Genomic DNA, 27,243 nt, shown 5'->3' with positions numbered 1-27,243 from the left:
CGACAAAAAAGTGGTTATTGTTAATAACAAAAGCAACAAAAAAAATGAACTTGACCTAACGTGCTACAAAAAATAGAATTTTCCGTTGCTATACGAGGGATTTAGTAAACATAAAATGATTATGCATAATACAGGGTGGTCCGAATTGTATTCGGGAAACTCCGGCAGCATATTCTGCAGATAAATACAAATAAAAAAAATCGTATAAATTTATGTCCTAAAATGCTTAGTTTTGGAGATACAGGGTGTAGAAGTTTGATTTTTATTTCAGTTTTTTCCAAATAATTTCTGAACTATAGTCGATATTTGGATAAAAATTAGCGTCATGTAGGGGGCGCCACCTACATGTGTTTTAATTGTTTTAAAGAGTAATAACTTTTTGTCCGTACCTGTATAAAACTATTGAGTGAAAAATATACATTTCCGTTATTTTTAACGTAAAAAATGTCTCTTGGTAAAAACCGCAACGAGCAACCGTTCTCAAGATATTTAGAATATAAATAGTCAATACATGTCATTATTGACAAAAATTAAACATTTTATTAAGTAGATAATTATTTGGCTGAAATGAGAAATTTAGGAACTTAATTAATCATAATTTTTTCATTTTTAAATAAAATGATAAAACTTGGGGCAAATGTATTTTTTTAAATTTATTATCAGTCTATAGTCTAATAACTATTTAGCCATGTTTAATTTATGTCAATGATGACAGATATCGATAACTTCGATTCCAAATATCTCGAGAACCATTCCTCGTAGCGATTTTCGTAATATATATTTTTTTCCGCGAAAATATCGTAAATGTATATATTTTACTCGTTAATTTTATACAGGTACCTACGAAAAGGTTTGCAAAAGGGTTGCAAACCAGCTAGCAATTTTCATACAAATATCGACGCTAGTTCAGGAAAAAATCGAAATAAAAATGAAACTTCTACACCCTGTATCTCCGAAACCAAGCATTTTAGGACATCATTTATACAAACTTTTTTAGTTATTTTTATCTGCAGAATATTCTGCCGAAGTTTCTCGAATACAATTCAGACCACCCCGCATAAATCTTAAAACAAAATCAGCTGGGTTAAAAAAATAGTTAAAAGCTTTATTGTAATTTGTTATAATTATAATTTGATATATTTAACATAACGTTTTAAAATTATTTCGTCAATCTCTTGGAGTAAAATGGCAGTCTATGCCATGTTTCGTCCTCATGGTCATGTAACATCTCATCTCCATCTCATCTATCGATCGATACTTTGACGACACTCGAAAATTTCTTATCACGTTGGCCACGACCACTTTTATGGACATGGTAGCAAACATTTTTCCTACAAAAAGAAAACATTAGGTATTGAGATTGCATATTCTCAAGATCTATGGTTAGCATTTCTGTTTTGGGTAGGAACTTTTGGCTTTACAACAGCGAAATAAAACGCTAATTTACCGCAATACACCAAAACACTAGTTTTAATCATCTGCCGATGATGCTAAGCTAGGACTGTCCTTTTTTTTATCCAAACCAAACCAAAAGTATGTGAAATAAATAAACATATAAGTTGAAACACCGAAATCTAATGAAATCAAATTATAAATGTGATTTATTTGTTTTTTTTTAAGGACAGACCTTAAAATATACTTCAGTTAGGGTTAGATTTAATTATGTGTAATTGTATTTACGGTAATTATAATATTTACATGGATATTAGTAATAATTTGGAAAATAACGTAGAAATGGTTATAGTAACGACATCTGTGACAAGTAGGATGAACTAGACCGGGAACGACAGGGTAGTTGAGGTTTTCTCAGACCAATCAGACGGTTCCTGAAAAGCGAACCCGAAGAGGATTGAGAATGGCTCGGCTTTTGGTGGTTCCCTATTCTTTTTACCCGCCCATTTTAAAGATTTCGAGGATTAGGAAAATAGTTTTTTGGATCAGTTCGGTACTGACTTTTAAATTAGACGGTCGAATTTACTCCGTGTAGATCTTATATTATCCAGTGGTTTTTCTTAATTATTTTAGTAAGTTTTCTATCTAAAGATTTTCTTAAATGATATTCAATTCTCAAGTTAGGAAATTTTAAACATTTCATGTATAAAGATTTTTAATTTGTTGTTTTAGATTTTCTTTAATATTTTCTTTATTAATGATTTAAGACTTTCTGTTCTAAAGGCTTTAGTAAAAGTTAGATGTCATCACATAAATTATTATTTTGCAACTGTTCTTTTTATTAAATTCTAATTTAAATAAAATTGTTCAGTTTATATTTTTTTTTTGACATGTTAATTTTCTGGCAACGATAACTCTAAGAGAGATTTGAATTGTATGTTAATTTTAGATAATTTAGATTGGACTAATAAGAAGAATATTTTGTAATTTTAACTTTATCATCTCTGTGTGTGAGTTTTGATATCATTTATTCATTCATTATTTATTTTTGATTAAATTTCTTTTTTTTATATTTCATTAATTATAAATGTTTTGTTGTTAAATCTTTTTCTTTATTTTTATTCATTTATTTCTTTATATTAAATATAGTTAGGTGTTGTGAAAAATCGACATTTTATTTCTTAATCTCACCTTTTCACTAAAATACTAAGCTATTTAGAAGAACACTGTGATAACCGGTCGAGTGGTTTAATCTAAAGAATGGGTCCATGATAGATGGTAGATCTACAAGGAGATCAATGAGGTCTTCGACAGGTTCTTGTTGTTGATGAAATGCTGACGGATGTTGACGTAATAAGGTAAGTGGCAATAGAGTTTACAGTAACTGAATTTAGAAAGAGCCCTCACCATAAAAGTGCGATGCCTTAATTTCTATTTTTAGCTGGTTAGTTATATTTTGTTTTTATATGTAAACGATAATCTATATTTGCGTTCTGAAAAGACGGTGTTCTCATTAATCCAAGTTTTGCCTACCGCTCAATAAATTATTTTAATTATAATAATTATATAAAGGCCACACTACCATAATAACGGACAAATCTTGAAAGTTTTGTCACAATAATAAAAATGTTTGACTGTAGGATCATCAACATTAAGATATTACCTATGCAGTTCCTAGGTCCTGCAGAGAACGGAATGTAGGCATAAGGAGGCCTTTTGGCAATTTCTTCTGGTAGAAATCTGTCTGGATCAAACTTATCAGGATTCGGCCAATATTTGCTATTTCGATGAACACCAAGAATGTATATTGATATATTGGTTCCTTTTGGAAAGGTTTTGTCTCCTAAAAAAAGATATTTATACTGGAGCACCAATTTGGATACATGTTGTTAATTCAGAGTGGAACTATGATTAATATTTTATTTTATTTGTAAGAATTTTTAAAAACAAAAGTGTATAAGTGCTACAGACAAGAATAATACAGGACATTTACGATAATATCCGGCCAATAACTTGAAGAAAATGACCAATTCATGGCCATTTTCCCTTCAATGTCCCACTTAGCCCCTTCTACTGAACAATGACTTTGACATTGAATTTTAAAATTAAAACATTCAAAACGGCGTCATAGTTGACTTGGAAATGACGATCGCTGTTATAACAGTATAAGGATCATCGTCAATAAAAGTGACCAAATCAATTTGACTGCTTTTTTTACGTTCATACGATATTTACCTATTCTTATATCTTTAGAGATATATCGGCTTACTTCGGTCACACTTGGTAATAATCTCATGCATTCAAAAATAACTCGTTCAGTATATTTCAATTTGGTTAAATGGTCTACCTCAATAGGTTCATCGCGACCAATATTAGTTACTATTTCTTCAAATACTTTCTCCTATAAATTAAATTATAATATAGAGGGTAAGTCTTAAATGAAAATATTTTTAGGGGGAGTATATTCGACCCCAAAAACACAATTATGAGTTTTTTTCTCGAAAAAAATTTTTGAAAATGTTTTTGGAATTTTTTTTTAGTTTTTAGTTATTTGTTAATAATATAGAAACATAGGTAGTAGATTAAATTTACAAGAAAGAAAATCCAAAAAAGATCATTTTTTTCAAAAGATCATTTCAAAATTTCTCACGGAAGTTAAATAAATAAAGGCCGATATTACACTGGTGGATATACGAAACAAGTCACTATAAATTGTGTTATATTTTTTGATACCATATCCTTTGATTCGCATAATGGATTTTTAAAATTTTTACTGACAAATAGCCCCACTAATAGACTACACAGTGGCGTACCAAAGTTTAATTTTTCTGTTAATATTCATTCGCCTCGGTTGATTATACGAAAACGGAAAGATGTAGAAACAAAATATTTTATGGATATACGGGGAGGCAATATGCACAATTTAAAATTATTTTGAAATATACAGGGTGTTTCAGAACTAAGATCCATACCAAAGTTATATTTTTTCTTATGGAACACCCGGTAATTTCTTTCATTTTTGGATACTTAGACCCAAAAAAAGTCATCTATTATAAGAGTTAAATATGTTTCAATTTTTTGGTTTTTGAGATATTTAAAGATATTTAAATTTGCATGCTACTATAGAATTGATTATTAACACCCTATACATTTTTAGAATTTTAGAATTTAGAATGAGTGGGAGGGGGGTTAATCACTTCGACCTTACAGATCCATTGTGTCCCCCTTTCTTGAATCATAACTCATCATACAGTCCCAGGGCTTTGACAAAAGCCAGTATCTGGGACGGTTTTATAGAGGGTAGTTCTCCATCTCCAATATCAGTCGTACCAAAATTCATGGCACGAATGGTTGTCGTCTGGGCGCACTCAGTGATGAGGTGTACTGGTGTTTCCCCATCTTCCCCCACAGAATCTGCATTCGCCGTTTCTTCTTAGTTTCAATCTACTGAGGTGTTCATTGAGGAGACAGTGTCCTGTTAAAACCCCGTGACAATCCGAAGATTGTTCTTACTCAGACCTAGGAAGATCTGTGATTTTTATTGATCATAAGCCCTCAGAAACTTCTTCGAGTGTCCTAGACCATTGCAAGATTTCCATTCCAGGTTGCGGATGGAATCTTCCAAGTTCTTGAGTTCCTCCTTGAGTTGGTTACCACTTGGAAAGCAGAACGGTTCTGGTCCAGTTAGTGGAGTGTTCGCTCCTTTTCTACCTAGATTATTTGCTTTTTCATTGCCTTTTATCCCTTGGTGAGCAGGCACCCAGTGTAGGAGGACTTTGTTTTCTTTGCCTAATTTATTCAGCTTCTCTATGTATTCTTTGACCAATTTCGAATTGATTGAGACTGAGTTGATCGCCTTTAACGCTGCTTGACTATCAGATAAGATGGCTATTTCTTGTTTCCGATAGTTCCTATCTAAGATAAGTTGTACGCATCTCTCGATAGCGTAGATTTCTGCCTGTAGGATACTAGGGTAAGTGCCCATTGGTTCGGAGTAATTAGCTCTCGGCCCAAACACTCCGATCCCTGTTCCCGTATTGGTTTTGGAAGCATCAGTATACCAAGTTATGGTATGGTCTTTTAACTGCTGGGCAAGCGTTTCGCTCTTCCAATCCTTCTTATTGCTCAATACTACATTGACATGTACCCTATACATTACTTTTCAGAATTAATTCTTGTGCTGAGTTTAAAGGTAAATAAATAAACTTTACTGAAAAATGGCATTACTTCCTTAAATTTATACAGGGGTGTCAAAAATTTCTGATCTAGTTTAAGGATTTATTTTATATAAAAACTTCGTTATTTCAAATGCAACACTCTTTTTAAAATAAACCGAAGCAGATTCAAATGCTCTTTTAAACTATATTAGGGTTTTCTATACCTATCTAGCTCAGATTTTGAATAAAAAGCGATTTTTAATTAAAATCGCAACCAAGATGGCTGCTGTCGCCATGGCAATTTTCTAGTGACAGTTATCAACTATTTTCAAAGTCGACATTAGTTTATGGACATTATTACATATTTATAATTTATAACAGTTTGCTTAGATTTACCTACAATCTACAATAGTTTAATAAATAAGTATTCATTATTTTATCAAGAGAAATAAAGCAGCATCTGCTGGCGGAACGAATGGATATGTTTCTAGTGATTTTATTTTCTGAAGAAAATTGCTTCTTGGCCTCAAGAACTTATGCTCAAAGCTCAAAGGTATCGAAAAATAGAATTCTTCCTAATAAGCGTTCCTCTGAAAATTACTTACCCTATTTCGCAGAGCTGGTAGTGTGGTTTATAAAAAACCTGTTAGGCAGAAACCTGTCGTTGGAAGTGAAGAAAATGAATTTGCCGTAATTGTCTCTTTTCTAGAAAATCCATACAAGTCATCGTAAAATAAATCAAAGAACTACTTCTTCGGTTTTCTTGATAGAATAATAAATACATATTTAATAAATATTATTTATTAAACTATTGTAGGTAAATTAAATAAAAGTAAACTGGTATAAGTTTAAATAAGTCCATACACTAATTTCGATTTTGAAAATAGCTACTAACTGTCAATAAAAAAACTGCCATGACGACACTAGCCCTCTTGGTTGCCATTTTATTGAAAAATTGTTCTTTATTCAAAATCTGAGCTAGATAGGTATAGGAAACCCTAATATAGTTTGAAAGAGTATTTGAGTCTGCTTCAATTTATCATAGAAAATACATGGTGTTGTATTTGAAATAACGACGTTTTTATGTAAAATATATCCTTAAATTAAATCAGCAATTTTTGATACCCCTGTATAAATTTAAGGAAGCAATAGCATTTTCCAGTAAAGTTTATATCTTTACTTTTAAACTCAGCACAAGAATTAATTCTGAAAAGTAATGTATAGGGTGTTAAAAAATTGAAATATCTCAAAAACCAAAGATTTTAAACATATTTAACCCTTATAATAAATGCCTTTTTTGTGCCCAAGAATCCAAAAATGAAATAAAATACCGGGTGTTCCATAAGAAAAAATATAACTTTGGTATGGATCTTAGTTCTGAAACACTCTGTATATTTCAAAATAATTTTAAATTGTGCACATTGCTTCCCCTAAATAAAATATTTTGTTTCTGCATCTTTCCGTTTTCATACAATCAACCGAGACGAATGAGGTGCGCCACCCTGTATACATGATAAAATAAGGAGTAATTTTGTCTAACTAGAAGTTACCCTGCGGGTGACACCGGTTTTTTCGGGTACATCTAAGCAATTATACATATAAGATGGTATAGATTTATCTTTTTTTTACATTTTCCTTTTTTTGTCATTTTATTTTTAGCACTTTTAAAGTTCTACCACTTTTTCCAGATTATTACTTTTTATGTATACCACGCGCATACAAATATACGAGGTAGATGCTTACTGGGGTAAAACCAGTTATTGATGACAACACCGTATGACAGAATACTGTTTAATAGTTATTTTATATTTAATTCATTTAATTCTGATTTAATGCCAAGGCAAAGATTAACTAAAGACCCAATACCCTTCCAAGATCAACTGAATTAGGCAGTATATTCATAATTTAATTTTGGTTTAATAATAATAATTTAATAGATATAAAAATTTATAATTGTGCTTGGAAACTCACCTGGATTTCTGGATACATACCCAGTAACGTAAATATAAATACTAATGAATTTCCAGTCGTGTCGGTAGCCTAAAATGTTATTCCAATTAATATAAAGAGTTGCTGCGCACAATGTATTTTAAAAGTTTTATAATAAAGCATATTTTTGTATTATTATTGTTGTATAAATGGTTTGACTAATAGGTTTTGTGTTATAATTTAAACAATGTGGTTATATATGTATAGCAATATATTTTAATATTACCGCTGATGCAAATAATATAAACTCCGTTTCTATTATTTTCCGAGGAAAGATGTCTTTTCTGTTCAACATGGCGTCCACAAATGATAACTGAGAATCTACAACTAACAAAATAACTGATTAAATTTCAAACATCAAACACTTACTAAATTTAATTGAATGAAAGAGGAAAATTTGCTTCACTATAGACTATATAGTCTAGACAGTAATATCATACATTTACAACTTTGAGAAACACCTCACTGTAGTATTAAGTAATAAAAAGGATTGGGAAGAAAGAAACGCTTACTCAGCATATAAAAGACCATATACTCCGAATCAATGGGCACCCACCCCAGTATCCTTCAGGCAGAAATTTGCGCTATCGAAAGATGCGTACAATTTATCTTAGATAGGAACTATCGAAAACAGGAAATTGCCATCCTGTCCGATAGTCAAGCAGCACTTAACGCGATCAACTCAGTAACCATCAATTCGAAGTTGGTCAAAGGATGCCTAGAGAAGCAAATTAGGCAAAGAAAATGCCTAGAGAAACAAATTAGGCAAAGAAAATAAAGTCCTCCTACTCTGGGTGCCTGCTCACCAAGGGATAGAAGGCAATGAAAAAACAAATGATCTAGCTAGAAAAGGAGTGAACACTCCACTAACTGGACCAGAACCGTTCTGTTTTCCAAACAGGAACCAACTGAAAGCGGAACTGAAGAATCTAGAAGACTCCATCCGTAACTTGGAATGGGTGTCCTCCAACGGTCTAAGACACTCGAAAAAGTTCCTCAGAACTTATGACCGAGAAAAATCAAAGGTTTTCCTTGATTTAAGAAAAACAATCTTCGGATTGTCACGGGGTTTCTAACAGGACACTGTCTCCTCAACGAACACCTCAGTAGGCTGAAACTGAGAAACAACGGCGAATGCAGATTTTGTGGGGAAAATAGGGAAACACCAGAACACCTTATCACTGAGTGCGCCGAGACGACGACCATTCGTGCCATGAACCTTAGTACGTCTGATGTCGAGGATGGAGAGCTGGCCTCTGTGGAGCCGTCTCAGATACTGGCTTTTGTTAAAGCCCTGAGACTGTATGATGAGTTATAACTCGTTATAACTCAAAAAAGGGGAACACACAATAGATCTATAAGGTCGCGGTGATTAACTCCCCTCCTAAACATTCTACATTCTACAATATCATACCTGGACATTTATCAAATTCTGCCATCCTGCATCGAACTTTCTAAAAAAATAAATATATGTAATCATAATAATTATTGTTTAAAGTTTTTTTAATAGGTACTTTACATCAGCTAAAAAATCTTCTAAATTTAAGTATAACCCAAAGTGCATGCCATCCATGACATAGAAAATCCTTGATTCTCATGAGAACGCCAAAACAACAACCCCGCACGAAATACTCACAGCCTAAGAAATGTTGAATCCTGAAATTTAAAAGAAAAAATAAATGTTTTGTATTGATGTCAAAAATGTATTCAGAAATTTATAATCTCTTTAAAATGTATGTTCATTATTTCTTTTGTTTACATGCAGTATTTCGAACATTGGACTTGTGCTCTCAAAGACTACATATTTATTAAAAAATTATCCACTTACACATCCATTTCCTCCAAAAGCTTGTTGTTTAAATCAGTTTGCAGGTGGTAATTCCTACCAACTATTGCTTCTGGAACATTTAGAAAAAACACTTATATAACTATCTTAAATATAAAATATTTCTCTTAAAAAATATATGTGTATTCCTTTAGCGTTTTAGTAGTTACTAGCGTGTACCAGCGACTTCGTTCGCGTCGAATTAATCATTTGTAATGGTGATGATGAAGCAAAGCAAGAATTTCCATTAACATACAAACTGGATAAAATTTTCTCACATTTATGTCATCATGAGAAAAAACGATATGGCAATATTATTATATAACTTGGTAATATTTGAGAGGTAGTTTCATCTCGTTGGAATTTGACTTTCGAAAAATCCGTTTGCCAAAAATAAGCTTTTTACGTCAAGCAGTCTAAGCAGAATCGTGGTTAAGAAATTACCCAACTTTTTGGAACACCCTGTATGATTTTTTAAAAAAATTCAAAATATGAAAAAAACCAAATAAAATATGCTTGTCCAAGCGTTTTCCCGAAAGACTAACCGTTTATTAAATAACAAATATTGTTATATTTGAGGGGCGTTTTCACCCTCTTGGAATTTGAGATTCGAGAAACCCCTCCTTATCGAACCTCTACACCCCACAGTCAATCCGTTTGCCAAAAATCAGCTTTAAACGTCAAGCAGTTTAAGCAGAATCGTGATTATTCAATGGTCATATTTTATGAAACACCCTGTATAAATTTATAAAAAATTTTAAAATATGTAAAACAACAAAATAAAATATACGTGTTTAAGAGTTTTTCCGAAAACTCATCGGTTTTAAATAAAAATATTTTAATATTTAAGGGATAGTTTCACCCCTTAGAATTCGAGTTTCAAAAATCCCTTCTTATCGGAAATCTACACCCTAAAGTCAATCTGTTTTCCAATAATCAGCTTTTACGTCAAGCGCTTTAAGGAGAATCGTAATTAATCAATGGCCAGATTTTTCGAAACACCCTGTATACATTTTTAAAAATCTTAAAATATTTAAAAAACAAAATAAAATATACGTGTTTAAGCGTTTTTCCGAAACTTGGCCGTTTTTTAAATAAAAAATATTGTAATATTAATGTTTGAGGGGTGGTTTCACCCTCTTGGAACTGGAATTTCGATAAATCCCTTCTTATCGAACCTCTACATCCTAGAATCAACCTGCATGCCAAAATTGAGCTTCTTACGTTGAGTGGTTTGAGCAGGATCGTGATTAATCAGTATGTCAGTCGCTTAAGGATTTTATATATTAGCACAATATTAGTATAGATTTACCAGTAAAAGTATCGAAAGTATAACGACCAAATACACTATAAAGGTCGTGGTTAAAATTCCTCAGCACTTTCACCAATACATTGCTGTTTTCGTTGAAATATTGAACAAAGGAATTGAGGATGGGCTGACTGAAACTCTTCGAAATAAACTTTCGGCGTCCTTTCCAAATATTGACTAAAAACAACAAATGGTTTATATAAAAAAAAACTAGATATCACTAGTAAAAACTAGATTTTTTATCTATGAAAACAAAGTCGTAAAGATTCTGCCAATACATCTTGTTATTATGTCTGTTCAATAGGAGGATCCCTAACAGTGTCATTTTTTGGATATGATCTGTCGAAATCCTTCCCTGATTCGTTGGACAGGCTATACCGGCTGTTTTTCAAAAATGGCTCATCCCCTCGCTCATCCTTATAACTTTTTTATTTTTGCAGAAAAAAAACGAAATTTGGTTTGTTATGGCAATGACTATGAAATGAAGATCATTGCTGGACTATCAGATAAGATGGCTATTTCTTGTTTCCAATAGTGCCTCTCTAAGATTTATCTGAAGGCTGCTGGGTTTGGGGGATAACGAAAGAATACATGACAATACAGTTGTGTCTGTCATTTTAATACAGGGGTCTGGAGATGTAGAGCCTGTCAAAATTATCCCTGGCTCATTGAACAGACTTACTAAACTAAAAAAATAACATTTATATTATCACTTTTACCAGGTTGAAAGAGAAGACTGTTCTTAAACACCATTCTCATTCCATCGTACAAAAATGACTTATGCAAACTGTCTGGGTGATTTAGGAACACTCGAATTTCTTCTGCATCGTCAGTAAAATACAGATTATTATGTCCGAGCCACACGTTGCACGGCAATCCTAATTTTTCAGCCGATCCAGTCTGTAGTCTATATGTATCTAAAATATCTAAAAATTACAATTTTTTTTTAATTTTTAACAAAACTTACGTAGGGTCCGGCAATAGTGAGTAATAGAATAAAAAACTTAGAAATTTTGTTTAAGTGCATACCTAAAGTATGCACGAGGATGTTTTTCAGGAAAATATTTTGACTTCTATAGGTGGCTCAAAAAATTATGAATGGACCGGGATGATTTTTTTTTAAATGGAACACCCTGTATATTATTGCATTTTTGGCTTCCTTTCAGATCACTTTACATGATCCTAAGATATGAGTAAATATATTTCGATAATTTCAGAGATATTAAGAGATAAATAAGGCCTGGATACCCAAGACCTGAAAATTATCCAAAAGCTATACGAACAACAAGTAGCGACAGTAAAACTTCAGGACACTGAAACGACAGCAATACCTATCAAGCGTGGAGTTAGGCAAAGATGCGTATTGAGCCCTATGCTCTTCAATATGTACTCCGAATTAATATTTCGAAATGCGCTTGAGGGATCAGAAGACGGCATAAAAGTGAATGGTAGGCTGATTAACACCATGAGATATGCTGATGATACCGTCGTTATTGCAGACACCACTGAGGGCCTGCAAAGACTTCTTGATAGACTGTCCTCGGTGGGCGACTCAATGGGTCTCAGGATAAATACAAACAAAACAAAAGACATGGTGATAAATAGAGATGCAAGACATGCAACGGAGGTAGTCGTAGGTGGGACACCAATAGCAAGAGTCTCAAAGTTTAGATATTTGGGCAGTTGGATTAGTGAAGACCTAAACCCAGACATTGAGATCAGAGCTCGAATTGAGATGGCTAGATCAAACTTCTTAAAATTACGGAACCTACTGTGCGATAAACGTCTCAACATCCATATAAAAGACAACTTCGTCAAGTGCAACGTACTTTCCACACTTCTCTACGGGGTTGAGTCGTGGACACTCAAAGTAAGCGCAATGAATAAGTTGGAAGCATTTGAGATGTGGGTATATCGCAGAATGCTGAGAATACCATGGACTGACCGTGTCTCGAATGAACGAGTTCTAAACCAAATGAACAAGGACCGAGAACTCCTCGACATAATAAAAAAGAGGAAAGCAGCCTATTTGGGAAATATCATGAGACATAGCAAGTATGAATTCCTTCAGCTCATCATCGAGGGTAAAATTGAGGGAAAGCGCGGACCCGGACGACGGCAGTGCTCCTGGCTGAAGAACATCAGAGATTGGACAGGCTTGGACTCACATACTTTGCTGAGAAGAGCGAAAAATAGAGAGGAATTTGCCATGGTTGTTGCCGATCTTCACCGAATGGAGAAGGCACTTTAAGAAGAAGATATTTTTCAACCTTAAGTATTACTTTAGATGGTCGATACTTACTTTGTGCTATAAATATCGCAATTCACAATCTCAAATGTGTTCGCAATCTTAAATCATACAGGGTGTTCAAAATTCTACGCCAACCATTCTAAAATATAAAATATTTTTTCTTTGTTTTTTTTAATGGAACACCCTGTATATTATTTTTTTTATAAGATGCAGAGTTCAGAAATGAACATGTTTTGTATTTAAAGAATTTCAAAATTTTTAATGGCTTCGCAGATACACGCAGTATTATTTCATATAGCTCTTTTAACGGTAAAATGCGTGACAAAAATCATTGGGTGGCTTTGATCAAAATTTACTGTGGAAAATGCTGCAAATATCTGCGAAACAATTAAAAATATTGAAATACTCTAAATACAAAAATTCTTAATTTTTTAATTCTCTATCTATTAAAAAAATAATATACAAGGTGTCCCATTTAAAAAAAAATCAAAGAAAAATTATTTTATATTTTAGAAAGTTTGGCGTTGAATTTTGAACATCCTGTATGATTTACGACTACCATATTTACAGTAAAGTGAGTACAGAATACAGACGATCTAAAGTAAATACCTAATATAATTTTGATTTCAGGACAGTTCTTGTATTTTTATTAATGTTGTTAAGAATGCCTAAAAATATATATTTTTTATTTATTTATTATCGAAATATTTTCACTCGTATCTTAGGATTATGTAATGTGATCTGAAAGGAAGCCAAAAACGCAATAATATACAGAGTGTTCCATTTAGAAAAATCATCCCGATCCGCTAACACATTTTTGAGCCACCCTTTAAAAGTTATATAAATATTTTCCTGAAATACATCCTAGTACCACAAAAGATTTGCACTTAACAAAATTCCCAAGTTTTTTTTTTATTTTAGAAGCTACAGATGCCGGGCGCACTATTGCCGTACCCTGTATATCACCCTGTATAATTAAGGAAACAAATGATTATGAATAATAAAATAAATTAAATATTACCTACCTTTATTTTTAAAGTCCAAATAGTTTCCCAATATCGGATAAAATTTGAAGCGTTTATAATTTTTGAAAAACTCGAAAATACGTCTTTTCCTGTACAGAGACAATGCAGTACGTAGAATTATAGCTAAAATTGCTAATATACCTGCTCTTAGTGCAATTTTTAACCATACCATAGTAAAGAAATATAAAATAACAATAAATATATTGATATTTTAGCTCCCCTACTTGATGGTAATTTTAATTGTGGTATTAATGTTTAAATAATTCAAAACATTCATTATTTTAACAACAATGTAATAATTATATGGTAAATCTAAATAAACATAAAATTGAAAAAAAAAAGAATAATACGAATAATTTGATTTACAATGCCATGAAATTATATTAAAAAAATCGGATATCCAGGTTATAATGATAATGATTTAAGCTCAAATATGCTCATTATTATTAATATGTATTAGAATTGAAAAAAAAACAGTGTCACAGTGGTCTTTAAAATAGGAATCAGTGACAATTTTTGGGGGTATAATTTCCTACAGTTCATACCAAATAAACTTTTAGTCACGTGATTAAGCTTAATTGGCACAGCGTTGCCCACTTTTATATATTTTCTTTTAATCAAAATATTTTAGGAAACAAAAATAAATTAATTATAATTATATAAACAGTTATTATTTACATCAACAAAACTCACCTTCTTAAGGGACATGAAGGATCATTACTACCGCTTTCCTGTTAAAAATATTCTAATAAAGTTGCGATGAGTTTTTTACGGCTATTAAGCTATCTTGTATAATTTGCAATGAAAGAGGTTCTAAAAAAACAATGTCCGACTCCAAATAAATATGTTCAAGCTTAAAGTATGACAACAGTATTTATTTAAACCTAAAACTCGTAAATACAAAACTAAAGTGTCAAAACGAATGACAGTCAGGAAATAAATAAATAAATGCGGCAACTTGATATTTTTTACAGCACAAACCACCTACACAGTACACCTAGATTAGATTAGATTCTTAGAGGTGGCTTTCGGCCTGATCCACTGCGACCTTCTCAGATCTATTCTTGTCCTCTTCTGATCCTTAGATTACATTCTCCAGTCCTATCCTTTTCACAAAGTTTAGCAACTTGGAGACTGAACCCTCCATGTAGCTCCTTGGCAATGGCCTATCATTGCCTATTACCGGGAACCGCACATTTGCAAGGCTGTTCTGACATAAAATGAGTTCTGACGTTTCTTCTTCAGATTGGCAGAACCTACACATAGCTTCGTCTGTCAATCCCATCAGCTTTAGATGCCTATTTAGCTTACAATGCCCTGTTAGTAGACCTACTACAGCTTTGACTGTATTTCTGTCTTTGCTTATCAAGTCTACCTTGAATTTTGGCGAATGTTCTACAATGAACCTTTTCGCCTGTCTCTGCCCTGGTGAGTTTCTCCACCATTCTAGAGATTCGTTAGCCACCCATCGTTCCGTGGCTATTCTCGTGACCGCCTTTGCAACGCCGCAGAAGGGTTCTGGGCCTACGAATGGCATTGATGAGCCTTGCTTGGCCCTATCATCTGCCTTTTCGTTACCCTTGTGACCTTCGTGCCCTGGCACCCAGGCCAACGTAACAGTGCTACGTTCGCCCAAAGTATTCAGAGCACGCACACAGTCCCATACTAGTCTAGAATTGACCTCCGCGGAGCCGAGTGCCTTTAGCGCCGCTTGGCTGTCTGTGAAGATGGCCACAGAACGATTTGTTCTTTGTTGCCTTATTATTTCTTCTACACAATAGTGGATTGCCGTTATTTCTGCCTGGAAAATTGTGACATCCTTGGATAGGCTTACGTGGAAGGATCTCCCTTGTTTCGGCCCTACTATCCCAGCTCCCCTTCCTGGTATGGTTCCCTTCCAGGTATGGTTATATTAAATTTGTTGTTGAAGCTATACCTAGTAGCTGTTGCATCAATTGGTAATCCCAATACTTTGTCTGCTTTTAGCTCTTCGATTAGCTTCTGGTTAGCAGCACTATGCGTTTGGCTTATGTGCTGCTGACCGTGAATTAACCTGTGCATGACAGATCTGGCTTCGCCTTGTATGAAAATATGTAGTGGTGGTAAGTTCAACAAGACTTCCATCGCATTTGTAGGAGTGGTTTTTATGGCCCCAGTTACACACAGGCACGCAAGCCTTTATGTGGAACTTAACAGCCTTACCGCACCCACTTGCGATGTCTTTGTCCACCACGCCACCGACCCGTAGGTTATCATGGGTCTTACTACCCTTGTGTATAGCCATAGAGTCATTTTATGGTTAAGTCCCCAGTTTTTTCCACACATCCTTCTGCACCTACCTAAAGAGATGGCAGCCTTCTGTGTTGCCTTCGCTATGTGAGTATTCCATGTAAGCCTTTGATCAAAAAATATCCCAAGATACTTTGTTTCTTTGGCAAATGAAATCTCCGTTTCTCCTAGCACTGGTGGTTTTAGGCCTTTTGGTGCTATCTTTTTTGTAAAATTGACAATTTGTGTTTTCTGAGCATTGACTATCAGTCTCTCTTGTTTGCACCACTTGTCAACTTTGTTTAGGGCTGTCTGCACAGTACACCTAATCTACCACTTGAATCGCGAGCGCAAAATTTAAATTCCAGTTAGTCAGCACGAGGTGCGACGCCGAATATGTCCATTGTTATTGAATGTTTTGAATTTAAAGAAATATGTTTATTTTTAAATAGACGTGAGTAATAAACTCGAAGATATTTAAACTCAACTTGAGTTTAAATATTTTTGAATAAACTATACATACTCTTATGTTTAATATTATTCCATCTCTGTCCATTTTTTATTTGCTCTCGCTTTTTTTGCTCTCCTAGTATTTAACTATAAAATCTGGCAACCCTAAACTCTATAGATGAAAACAATTTTATAGTATGTCAAAAATATTGACGATATCACAAAACTATATTTATTTATCTTTCTATCACTTTATTGATTACAGAGTAACAATAATAACATTAATGTTAAAATGTCTTTATTTATTTTCTGGGTGAGAAATGGCAGTCAATATCGTCTTTTGTCCTCATTGTCATTAAGCCTCTCATCTCCATCTCATCAACTGAGCGATATTTGGATGATATCAGAAAATTTCTAGTCACATTGGCCACCACCACTTTCATAGACATCATTGCGTATAGTTTGCCTATAAAAGATTACATTATTATGAAAAGGAATAGACTGGTTTTTAATAGGACTGACTGGAACGAAAAATGGGCATCAGAATATGTTCATGTATTGAAAATACATCAGTTCAATATATTTTGTTCTAGTAGACCGATTTTGATGATTTTTATCAGATGATGATGATGGCTATGATAGTCACCTATACAATTCCTTGGCCCCCCTGAAAAAGGTATGTAGCAAGATGGTGGTCTTTTAGCAATTTCTTCTGGTAGAAACCTGTCTGGATCAAACTTCTTTGGATTCGGCCAATATTTGCTGTTACGGTGAAGAGCAAGGGTATAGACTATTACATTGGCTCCTTTAGGAAATGTTTTGTCTCCTAAAAATATACGAAGTGATCAATAATAATGGAACTCTCTATCTAATATAGAACTCCCGTTACCTTATTAATAAACATTTTTACTAAAATAACGAACATTTTTTAATTTAGTATTAAAATATTCAAAATATGCTTTGGAGGTCCTTCTACAATAGCTTTTAATTTTTCTGAATACACGATATTAATTGCAAAATTATTTATATTTTACAGTCGCACACAGAATCAGTCATCGCGACGCGCTACTATATTTTTTATTTTATACCACGAACGAGATGTGTTTAAAAATTCGCATCACTCGTCGACTAAAACAGCGAACGGGAGACGTAATCGCGGCCGGGAAATTCGCTGACCCCAGCTTTGGTTCGGCGGCGGGCGTTCAAGATGCAACGAGGACAGTCACATCGTCTGCCAAATATTTTTATTTTTAGCGTCTTAGCGTTATCTATAAAGCTCGAACAATACACATATTAAATAATTCAAATTGAATTTAATTACTTGTATAAATTAACTAAGAATTTTAATTTATGTAACTTTTTTAAATAAAAACGTATTACAATATTTTAAAAAGATGCGACGCATCGTCCGCATCAATGAAAGCTTCACCGCTGCTGCTTACCAATTTGAATGTCCTTATTAAGATATCTGGCCACGATAGGCACAGGCGGAAGCAACCTCATACTTTCGGATATAACTCTCTCAGTATATTTCAATTTTGGTAAATGATCTGTTTCGATAGGTGCATCACGGCCAATCTCCGTTATTACCTCTTCGTATACTTTTTGCTTTAATAAAAAATTATAATCAAAATGAAATACCTACCACAAACATCCTGTTACTTTTTTAAACTTACCTGAATTTCTGGATGCATTCCCAATAATGTAAAAATAAAAGTCAATGCGTTTCCGGTAGTGTCTGTGGCCTAAAATTGTATTTACTCAGTATTATCATTATTTTTCATTAAGGAAAAGCTTTGTGAAATATAGTCCACCAGAACCAACGGCGAATGCAGCTTCTGTGGGGAAAATGGGAAAACACCAGAAAACCTTCTCACTGAGTGCGCCGAGACGATGACCATTCGTGCCATGAACTTTGGTACGGCTGATGTCGAGGATGGAGAGCTCTGTGGAGCCGTCTCAGATACTAGCTTTTGTTAAAGCCCTGAGACCGGAAAAGCCTTGACGGAATGAGACTTAAGTTTGATACTTAAGTTTGATACTTTTCATACATCCGTTGTCTGACGATACGATGATACGATATTAATTTTATTGGTTGAATTTAAAGACTTCGACTGATTAGAAAATTACGTAGTTTTTAAATTTATCGCATTTTCATGCCTCCGTTCATTGGATATACGATTTTCTTGTGATTGGTGTCTTTTTATATTTTCATTTCCATGACGATTTCGTTGTTTTACTTATAATCTATGAGCTAGCAACGTTTTCGAGAGATAATTTTAAGAAAGCTGGTTCTTTAATATATCTTTTGCTAGGCTCTTCTGAACAGAGTGCGGACCGTCTGCTGGTAGACGTTCTGTTCACTACTGCGCATCCCCCCCATATTTGTATTCAACATCTGTTCACTACTACGCATCACAAATTCGCCCTATATTTTAGGAACTAAGGAGGCTAGGACAAACCTATATGAAGCATATTTAGTTTCATAAAAAAGTAACATAGTAATATAAAAATCGCATCATTGTATCTCTACGACAAATCCCATAAAACACATGAAAATGGGATACTCGGTACAGATGTGATGCGCAGTAGTCTACCGGCAGCCAGACGGCCCGCACTTTGGTCAGGAGAGCATAGCAAAAGATTTATTACAGAACCAACTTTCTTAAATTTCTCGTTTTTCCCGACGGTGCTAGCTCCTATACTTTATACTATTATACTTTTTTTTAAGATTAGATTAGATTTATCAAAAAAGTGTCAAAATGTCCGTTATCGTACGATCTTTCTCCGTTGAAGGGCTGGAGTAAAAAAATTACGGATGAAAAGTGGCGGGAAAACGCTATGACCAATCAGAGCGCCGCCGAACCATCGTATACCTATCAACGGATAACGCACGCATGAAAATCAAGCTTTAGGCAGTACGAAAACAGAACTGAGACGTGACAAACATTTGTGAATATAATTTAAGGATATTATTTAAAATTCTTTTTTAATGTTCATAATGACACTCAACGGTATTTTTAATGGAAAATCAACGGATGTATGAAAATCAAACTTAAGTCTCATTCCGTCAATCTGCGACGTCTATTCATTCATGTGTGGGTTTACTCGCTCCATCATGCGTCGTCTGTCGTTGATTTTAAGCAATTTTATTGGTTTATTACAAAAATAACAACTCATGTAGAATGTAGAATGTTTAGGAGGGGAGCTAATCACCGCGATCTTATAGATCTATTGGTTGTGCCCCTTTCTTCAGTTATAACGAGTTATAACTCATCATACGGTCTCAGGGCTTTAACAAAAGCTAGTATCTGAGACGGCTCCACAGAGACCAGCTCTCCATCCTCGACATCAGCCGTACCAAAGTTCATGGCACGAATGGTCGTCGTCTCGGCGCACTCAGTGATAAGGTTTTCTGGTGTTTTCCCATTTTCCCCACAGAAGCTGCATTCGCCGTTGTTTCTCAGCTTCAGCCTACTGAGGTGTTCGTTGAGGAGACATGTCCTGTCAAAAACCCGTGACAATCCGAAGATTGTTTTTACTTAAATCAAGGAGAACCTTTGATTTTTCTCGGTCGTAAGTTCTGAAGAACTTTTTCGAGTGTCTTAGACCGTTGGAGGACACCCATTCCAAGTTACGGATGGAGTCTTCCAGATTCTTCAGTTCCGCTTTCAGTTGGTTCCCGTTTGGAAAACAGAACGGTTCTGGTTCAGTTAGTGGAGTGTTCGCTCCTTTCCAAGCTAGATCATTTGCTTTTTCATTGCCTTCTATCTTTTGATAAGCAGGCACCCAGAGTAGGAGGACTTTATTTTCTTTGCCTAACAGGCCTCTACAGGCCGAAATGTTTTAGTGGACGCCGGCGCCGTCTATATGTACGACGGTCGCAGTCGCCTTTGCTGGTCGGTCCGATCCGATGCAGTGCGCGCGGAGCTTTAAAGGAGGGCGGAGATCCGACTGCATCGGATCGGACCGACCAGCAAAGGCGACTGCGACGATCGTACATATAGACGGCGCCGGCGTCCACTAAAACATTTCGGCTTGTAGAGGCCAGATTCCTACCTCTACCTATCTACGATAGTCGAGTCACCGCCTTCGCCGGACTGGTACCGATTCAGTGCGCGTACACCTTAATACGTCGTCCGTCGTTCCATCTCCGTCACTCTAATAATATCAAAATATGAGCGCTCTCATTTTATTGGTTTATTTCAAGAAATGACAGCTCACACTTGAATATTATTGGAGTGACGCAACAACGGACGACGCATAACGGATGCATATAAACTCAGCTTTACGGACAAAATCAAATTACCTGTGACTGACGAAATGGAAACGAGACGTGACTGACAGGTATGAATAGACAATAATAATACGAGGTACGAGTAGAGTTTTACTTACGGCTAATAAAAAAACCATTAATTCTTTGGACATAATGCTTGGATGAAAAAGATCACCTCGGCTTATCATTGCATCCAGAAAAGATAACTGGGAACCTACAACTAAAAAAACTCGTTCACTCTTTGCCCTCCTGAATGGAAATGCGAAAAATTTGTATTTTTGTAAATCGGGAAAATTCGGTTTTTTACAAATAATATCTTCGGAAGTGATCGGATTTTTTACATTTCCTAACATGCAAATAGTAGAGTAGTAAAATATCTTGTCTGGTTTACGATATTCCTGTAGTGTGCATTGATATCGGGTATTTCACAAAAACAGCTCACCCCTATAACTTTTTCTTCTTTTTTAAATAAAAATACGAAATTTGGTATGTTAGTACATTACATAAATTAGCATTGATTGGCGTATTCAATTTATTACGGCTTTCGGTCACTTCCTGTTTCCCAGGGAAATATTCTAGCGATTTTTTAAATTGCACCCCCATATTTTTCTACTTCATTTGATAGTAAATGACATTCTGAATAGAATGACATATAATGTGCCAACTTTTGACATTGTCAATTAAAAAATATAGCAATTTATTTTATTTATTTTTAGAATGTCATGCCCATAAATGTAACAATTCGATTCGAAATACCAAGACTGTGGTACCATATTATTCGTAAAAATGCCTTTTCTAAATATATACTAATGAGCCACTCTTGATCCATCTGAAAAAATTGAGATATGATTAAAAATGCGATTTGGGCATCTTTTAACCGCCCAGAACAAGGTACGAAAAACATTAGACTATCAAATCCAAAGATATTTAAACTCGAGTTTAAATATCTTTGATCAAATCTATTTTTTCAAGGCTCCTTGATTTAAAATTAGTATTTTTACACAGCCATGGTACTCTAGATTGAAATTAAAAATACGATTTTTTTTTGAGCGAAAATCAAAAGTTTATATAATATATGATATGTCATTCCACTCATAGTGTCGTTTTCTATGGAATAAAGTGAAATTGCTGGTGAAACAGGAAGTGACCGAAAACAATTGAATACGTTAATCAATCCTGATTTATGTCATATTACTGACGTACCAAACCTCGTTTATTTATCTGGAAAAATAAAATAAAAAAGTTATATATATATAGGTGTGATGAGCCACTTTTGAGAAACACCCGGTATATGCGACACGATCTATAAAGTAAGTACCTGGCTCCTTCTGTAGTTCCTCTCTTCTAAAGTCGATCATCTAAAACGCATGTTTAGTTAATTGTTTCAATTATATTATTATATTTAATACATACACTGAAACTAAGTTTTCTTAATTTATTAAACAGTGATATCGTACTCCAACCATTAGTTACAAGACCCTTCAGATCCAGTGGAAAACCAAACGTAACTGCCACCACACTACTCTCTCCGATATATTTCTGGACTCTAAAATTAAGTTTGTATTTTTCACATTCTCTTTATTACAACAGTCACTCTTTCTAATAGAATAATTATGAAACACATTAGTTTTATATCATTTTAGCAATAATTCTAAAATGTGATTGAAACAACGAAACAATTTGAAGAGAACGAAACGCAGAAAAAAATAGTAAAATAAAAACAACTTTACAATTTAAGTTTATTAACACTATTCTATAACCAACATACTAGGTGACATTGAAAATGTCATACTTACGCGTCCATCTCTTCTATCAGTCTATTGTTGGGATCAGTTTGTAAGTTGTAGCTCTTACCGACATATATGTCTAAAACAATATCGCTGTTTTGAGGAAATCGCTACAGACAATTTGCAAAATAAGGTTACAGTAAAAAGTGCAATTGCAAATAAAGTTGCAAGACAAAATCCGAGTTTTACTAAATTTGCAAATATTATCTATCAAGATCTAGCGGTAGTGAATTTGACACCATTCTAGAAGCCGACAACGTTTATGAGGGAAAACGTAATAATAAATCGTTATCTGTTAAATAGATACTTTTAGTATTAGGGTGTTAGTATCACATGTTTTTTAAAACCATCAATGTGGTTACATTATTTACGGGTAATATTTTTTTGTATCTCTCTATTGGACTGGACCAAGAAGGTTAAAATAAATAGAATATCTTAACCATCTAAGATTCGCTGATGACATAGTCCTAGTACCAATAGTCCTGAAGAACTACAAACCTGGAATTAATGAACTAAATGCAGCCAACCACCAATAAAATTGGGTCTCAAAATGGTGCTTAAAAACTAAAAGTATTGTACAACTTGAACGAACGATCTAGTGGAAAGAAAGAGACATTCTAATAAATAACACAACACTGGAAATGGTAGAAGGAATATATATATTTAGGACAACTAATACACAGCTCAGGATCTCTACTACAGAAATCAACAAAGAATTAAGTTAGCATCAGTGGCGGATACAGGGGAGGGGCCCATGAGGGCCCAGGCCCTAAGGTCTGTGGTGTGTAAAATATTAGGCTTTTGGGTTAAAAATGGCGCCCTAAAAACATATTCTACATTGCTTTTCATTTTGGCCCCAACACAAATAAATTCCTGTATCCCGCCCTATGGTTAGCATAGAGTACTTATGGAAGAAACTCAATCATATTCAAATCTAAAATGCCACTCTATCTGAAGAAAACATTCCGACCAATGTGTACTACCAGTCATGACCTATGTATGCGAACTGGATACTTGAAACGGAGATCATAAAAGGAAACTACAGGTCCCGCACAACATTTAATGGAACAGGAAATATGCTGGGAATAATAATCAAGAGAGAGAGTGGATAAGACAAAGACCCAAGGTTCTAGGCGGAATCCACAGAATCAACTCCCTCAAATGGCAATGGGCAGGACACCTGGCAAGAAGAACGGATAACAGATGGACTACAGAAATTACAGCATGGTACCCACGAGGAATTAAAAGACTTAAAAGAAGACCGAACCTGAGATGGGATCATAATATTAATAAATTAGCAGTGGTAACTTGGGCCCGCATAGCCAACAATAGACAAGAATGGGCCCAGCTACAAAGAGAGTGTGTAAGGGAGGCTACACCATAATTGGAAATGGTTGAATAAGCTGAAAATGATGATGATAATGACGACACATAATAAAAACTATTATGAATCAGTAATCAAACGTTATTTAAAAAATTACCAAGATCGCAAAAGAATTTAAATATCGCTCACTAAAATTCCTCTATATTTTTCAATTTTAAGTTTTGTTAATATTTACCGCAAAATGTGTCAAAGGTATAATGACCGAAGACGCTGAAAAGATCTTCGTAATCATTGTGTAGCACATCTACCAACACATTGCTATTACGATAAAAGTAATGCACATAAGAATTGAGGAGGGGCTGGTTAAAACTTTTCGAGAAAAACTTCCGTCGTACTTTCCAATCTTCAGCTAAAAGTAAAATTAGTGTTTTTAGAAGTACGAAAATATATACTATCTAACATTGAAAATGCAACACCTAGACTAACTTATCGTATTTTTGTAAAAAACTTATTCAATATATTATGTATATTCACGCAGATAAAATTTCTATTGTATTTCGAGCAACACTTTTTTTCTTAATGTTCATCATAATGTTCGGCTTTAACCCAATAAACATGTTCAAGATTTTAGTCACTTTTCGGTATTTGATGTGTTTGAATCTACAAATTTTCTGAGAACTTACGATCGGAAAAAGGCAAAAATTTTCCTTTATCAAGTAATCATCAAGTAATCATCTAGTGATATCAAGTAAGAACAATCTCGGATTGTCACAGGGTTTAACAGGACTATATGAACAGATTCTGTAAGGGAAAATAGGAAAACAATAAAATACCTCATCACTGAAGTACGCCAAGACGACAATACATTTTGTACCATGAAAACTTTTGGATTGCAACTGATATCGGATCTGGAGAACTAACCTCTGAAAACCGTCTCAGGTACTAGCGTTTGTCAAAGCCCTGAGAATGTATTTTCTTCTTAAGGTGCCGTGCAGATTCCTGCGTAGGCATCATCTTTTTCTTCATCATCAGATGATTCTATTTATTGCAGCAAATTGGAGTGCTTGAAAGTCCTGTATGCCTGTCCAATGATGAATATTTCTCAGCCAGGATAGCTTCCTTCGGCCTATTCCCCTTTTGCCCCCCTCGATTTTACCTTGGAGAATTAGACACTGAAAGTGATAGCGTTCTCCTGGTAGTGTGTGTTCCAAATAGGCTATTTTCCTCTTCTTGATGATTTCGAAGAGTTCACGTTCTTCTAGACCAGCTCTTCTGAGAATGTCTTCATTCCTCACACGGTCGACCCAGGACACTCTTAGCATTCGTCGTAGGGTCCACATTTCGAAGCAGGGCCTATTTTTCATCTGGTCGGGCCCTAAGGCTCAAGCAAAAATTCGGGCCCTCTTTTCCAATAAAATTCAAAAATTCAAGAAATTATGAATATTTTACAACCTTTAACGGGCCCCCCAGACCACCGGGCCCAAGGCCAGGGCCTTATAGGCCTTATGGTAAAATAGGCCCTGTTTCGAAGGCTTCAATTCTGTTTATTGTTGCTACATTCAATATCCATGCTTCCACAGCATATAACAAAACGACCAGACTGCTTCACCATTCTGTATCTAAGGCCGAAGTTCAAGTTCCTATCTGTGAGAAACCTTCAGTTTTTAGAAAGTTGTTCTTGTTTGCTCGATCCTGCATTTGATCTCTAGTCTGGATTCCACGTTTGGTTAACCAGCATGCATCCCAGAGTATTTAAATTGTGTGATGTGTGCTTGATAACCTCTCCATTTAAGTAAATTCTGGTGTTCGGAATGTTGTTTCTGCTGACAGCCATAAATTTAGTTTTATTAATGTTTAAACCCAATTTTCGGCTCTCATTGTTAACCTTATTTAGAAGGATTTGGAGATCATTTGCATTGTCTGCCAATATCACTGTGTCATCCGCATATCGGATATTATTAATTGGAACAGTCCCATTTATTTTCAAACCAATGAGACTGTCGGAATTGACTCAGTGAATGCTTTTTTCACATACAAGTTAAAAAACATTGGATACGTTATGTATACGAATTTCAGCTTTTTGGTTCCAACACAAATTACTGATCAGTCTTATATCTTTCCCATCAAGTCCCAATAAGTATCTGAGGTATGATTATAAGGAGATTATGTTTAACATTATCGAACGCCTTTTCATAGTCTATAAAGCACATGAAGACGTCTTTTCTCTGATCTTGACAAGTGGAACGTTTGCGAATAAATATCATCAAGCCCTGGAGTTTTGTCGTTTTAAGAATGTATGATGAGTAACTCAAGAAAGGGGGACACAATAGATCTGTAAGATAGCGGCGCGGCGGTTAATTCAACTCCAAGGCGAGATTAACCATCTTCTCCAATCGATGCCGCAACAATTTCGGCGAGTGTGTAGCAAACAAGTGTATCAACACATTATTAACCTTAAGGTAGAATATCTCAGTTTTTACGAAACATTTCGGGTTTAAAATCATTAACTACTTAGTAGTAGGCAAATATGTTATCAAACTATACCCGTAGAGATAATTATAGTATTACTCTCCAAAGGTGTTGCATATTCAATGTCACTTAGATATTACAATGTGTAAAGTTTGTTAATGCAAAGTGAGTTTGTTACAATTTGTATGTTTACAAGAAAATATTAAAATCCAAACTAACTACCTTTGTAAACTAGAGACAATCGTCAAATATTACTTTATTTTATATTATAGAAACTTGCTTTATCCAAACTATCTGGATGGTTAAATTATAACTTTTATAGCTTCGGCATCGTCTGTAACATGGATATAGCTATGTCCATACCAGAAATTGGTGGTAGTCCCAATTTCCCTGGCTAGTACGTACTACCATCGAAGAAATCTAAAAATACATTGCATGGAAATATGAGATCAGTGGCGGATCTAGGCGTGAGCAGGTGGGCAACCATAACCTCAGGCGCTAGGGGCGCCGCGCCTAGAGGCACCAAAATGTCCGGTAATCAATAGGTTAAAACTCTAATCACGCACGGCATGCACTCATAAGGTATGTTAGTAGTTTTCAACATCATACCTACAAGGTAAAATTTCGGCACAGGGGCGGCAAAATATAAAAATGTCCAGAAACCAGTAGGTAAACATCAGGTAATATTGTTTTGCCTTCCCTAGCCACACCACCCAATTCC

The 27,243-nt window shown here is 34.6% G+C and overlaps 1 protein-coding gene across 1 annotated transcript; it reads right to left on the bottom strand.

Moving 5' to 3' along the window:
* Positions 1–1,144: 1,144 nt before the first annotated feature.
* LOC115881581 (cytochrome P450 4Z1-like) lies at positions 1,145–26,752 on the bottom strand. Its single transcript, XM_030899124.1, has 18 exons — positions 26,745–26,752; positions 24,289–24,462; positions 22,739–22,808; positions 22,356–22,488; positions 22,261–22,300; positions 21,062–21,162; positions 18,343–18,411; positions 18,109–18,274; positions 17,313–17,492; positions 16,974–17,132; positions 11,392–11,598; positions 9,058–9,074; positions 8,953–8,992; positions 7,765–7,865; positions 7,521–7,589; positions 3,628–3,793; positions 3,056–3,235; positions 1,145–1,331 (listed from the first exon to the last, which is right to left on the bottom strand). Exons 3-18 carry the CDS (start codon positions 22,744–22,746, stop codon positions 1,168–1,170), a joined length of 1,800 nt encoding a protein of 599 aa, XP_030754984.1. The 5' UTR covers positions 22,747–22,808; positions 24,289–24,462; positions 26,745–26,752; the 3' UTR covers positions 1,145–1,167.
* Between the last annotated feature and the right edge of the window lie 491 nt (positions 26,753–27,243).

This window comes from Sitophilus oryzae, unplaced genomic scaffold (genome assembly GCF_002938485.1).
Source record: "Sitophilus oryzae breed Bouriz unplaced genomic scaffold, Soryzae_2.0 scaffold_172_pilon_pilon, whole genome shotgun sequence".
NCBI classification, from domain to species: domain Eukaryota; kingdom Metazoa; phylum Arthropoda; class Insecta; order Coleoptera; family Curculionidae; genus Sitophilus; species Sitophilus oryzae.
The sequence above is the reverse complement of the archived record's forward strand: the minus strand, read 5'-3'. Positions and strand labels throughout refer to the sequence as shown.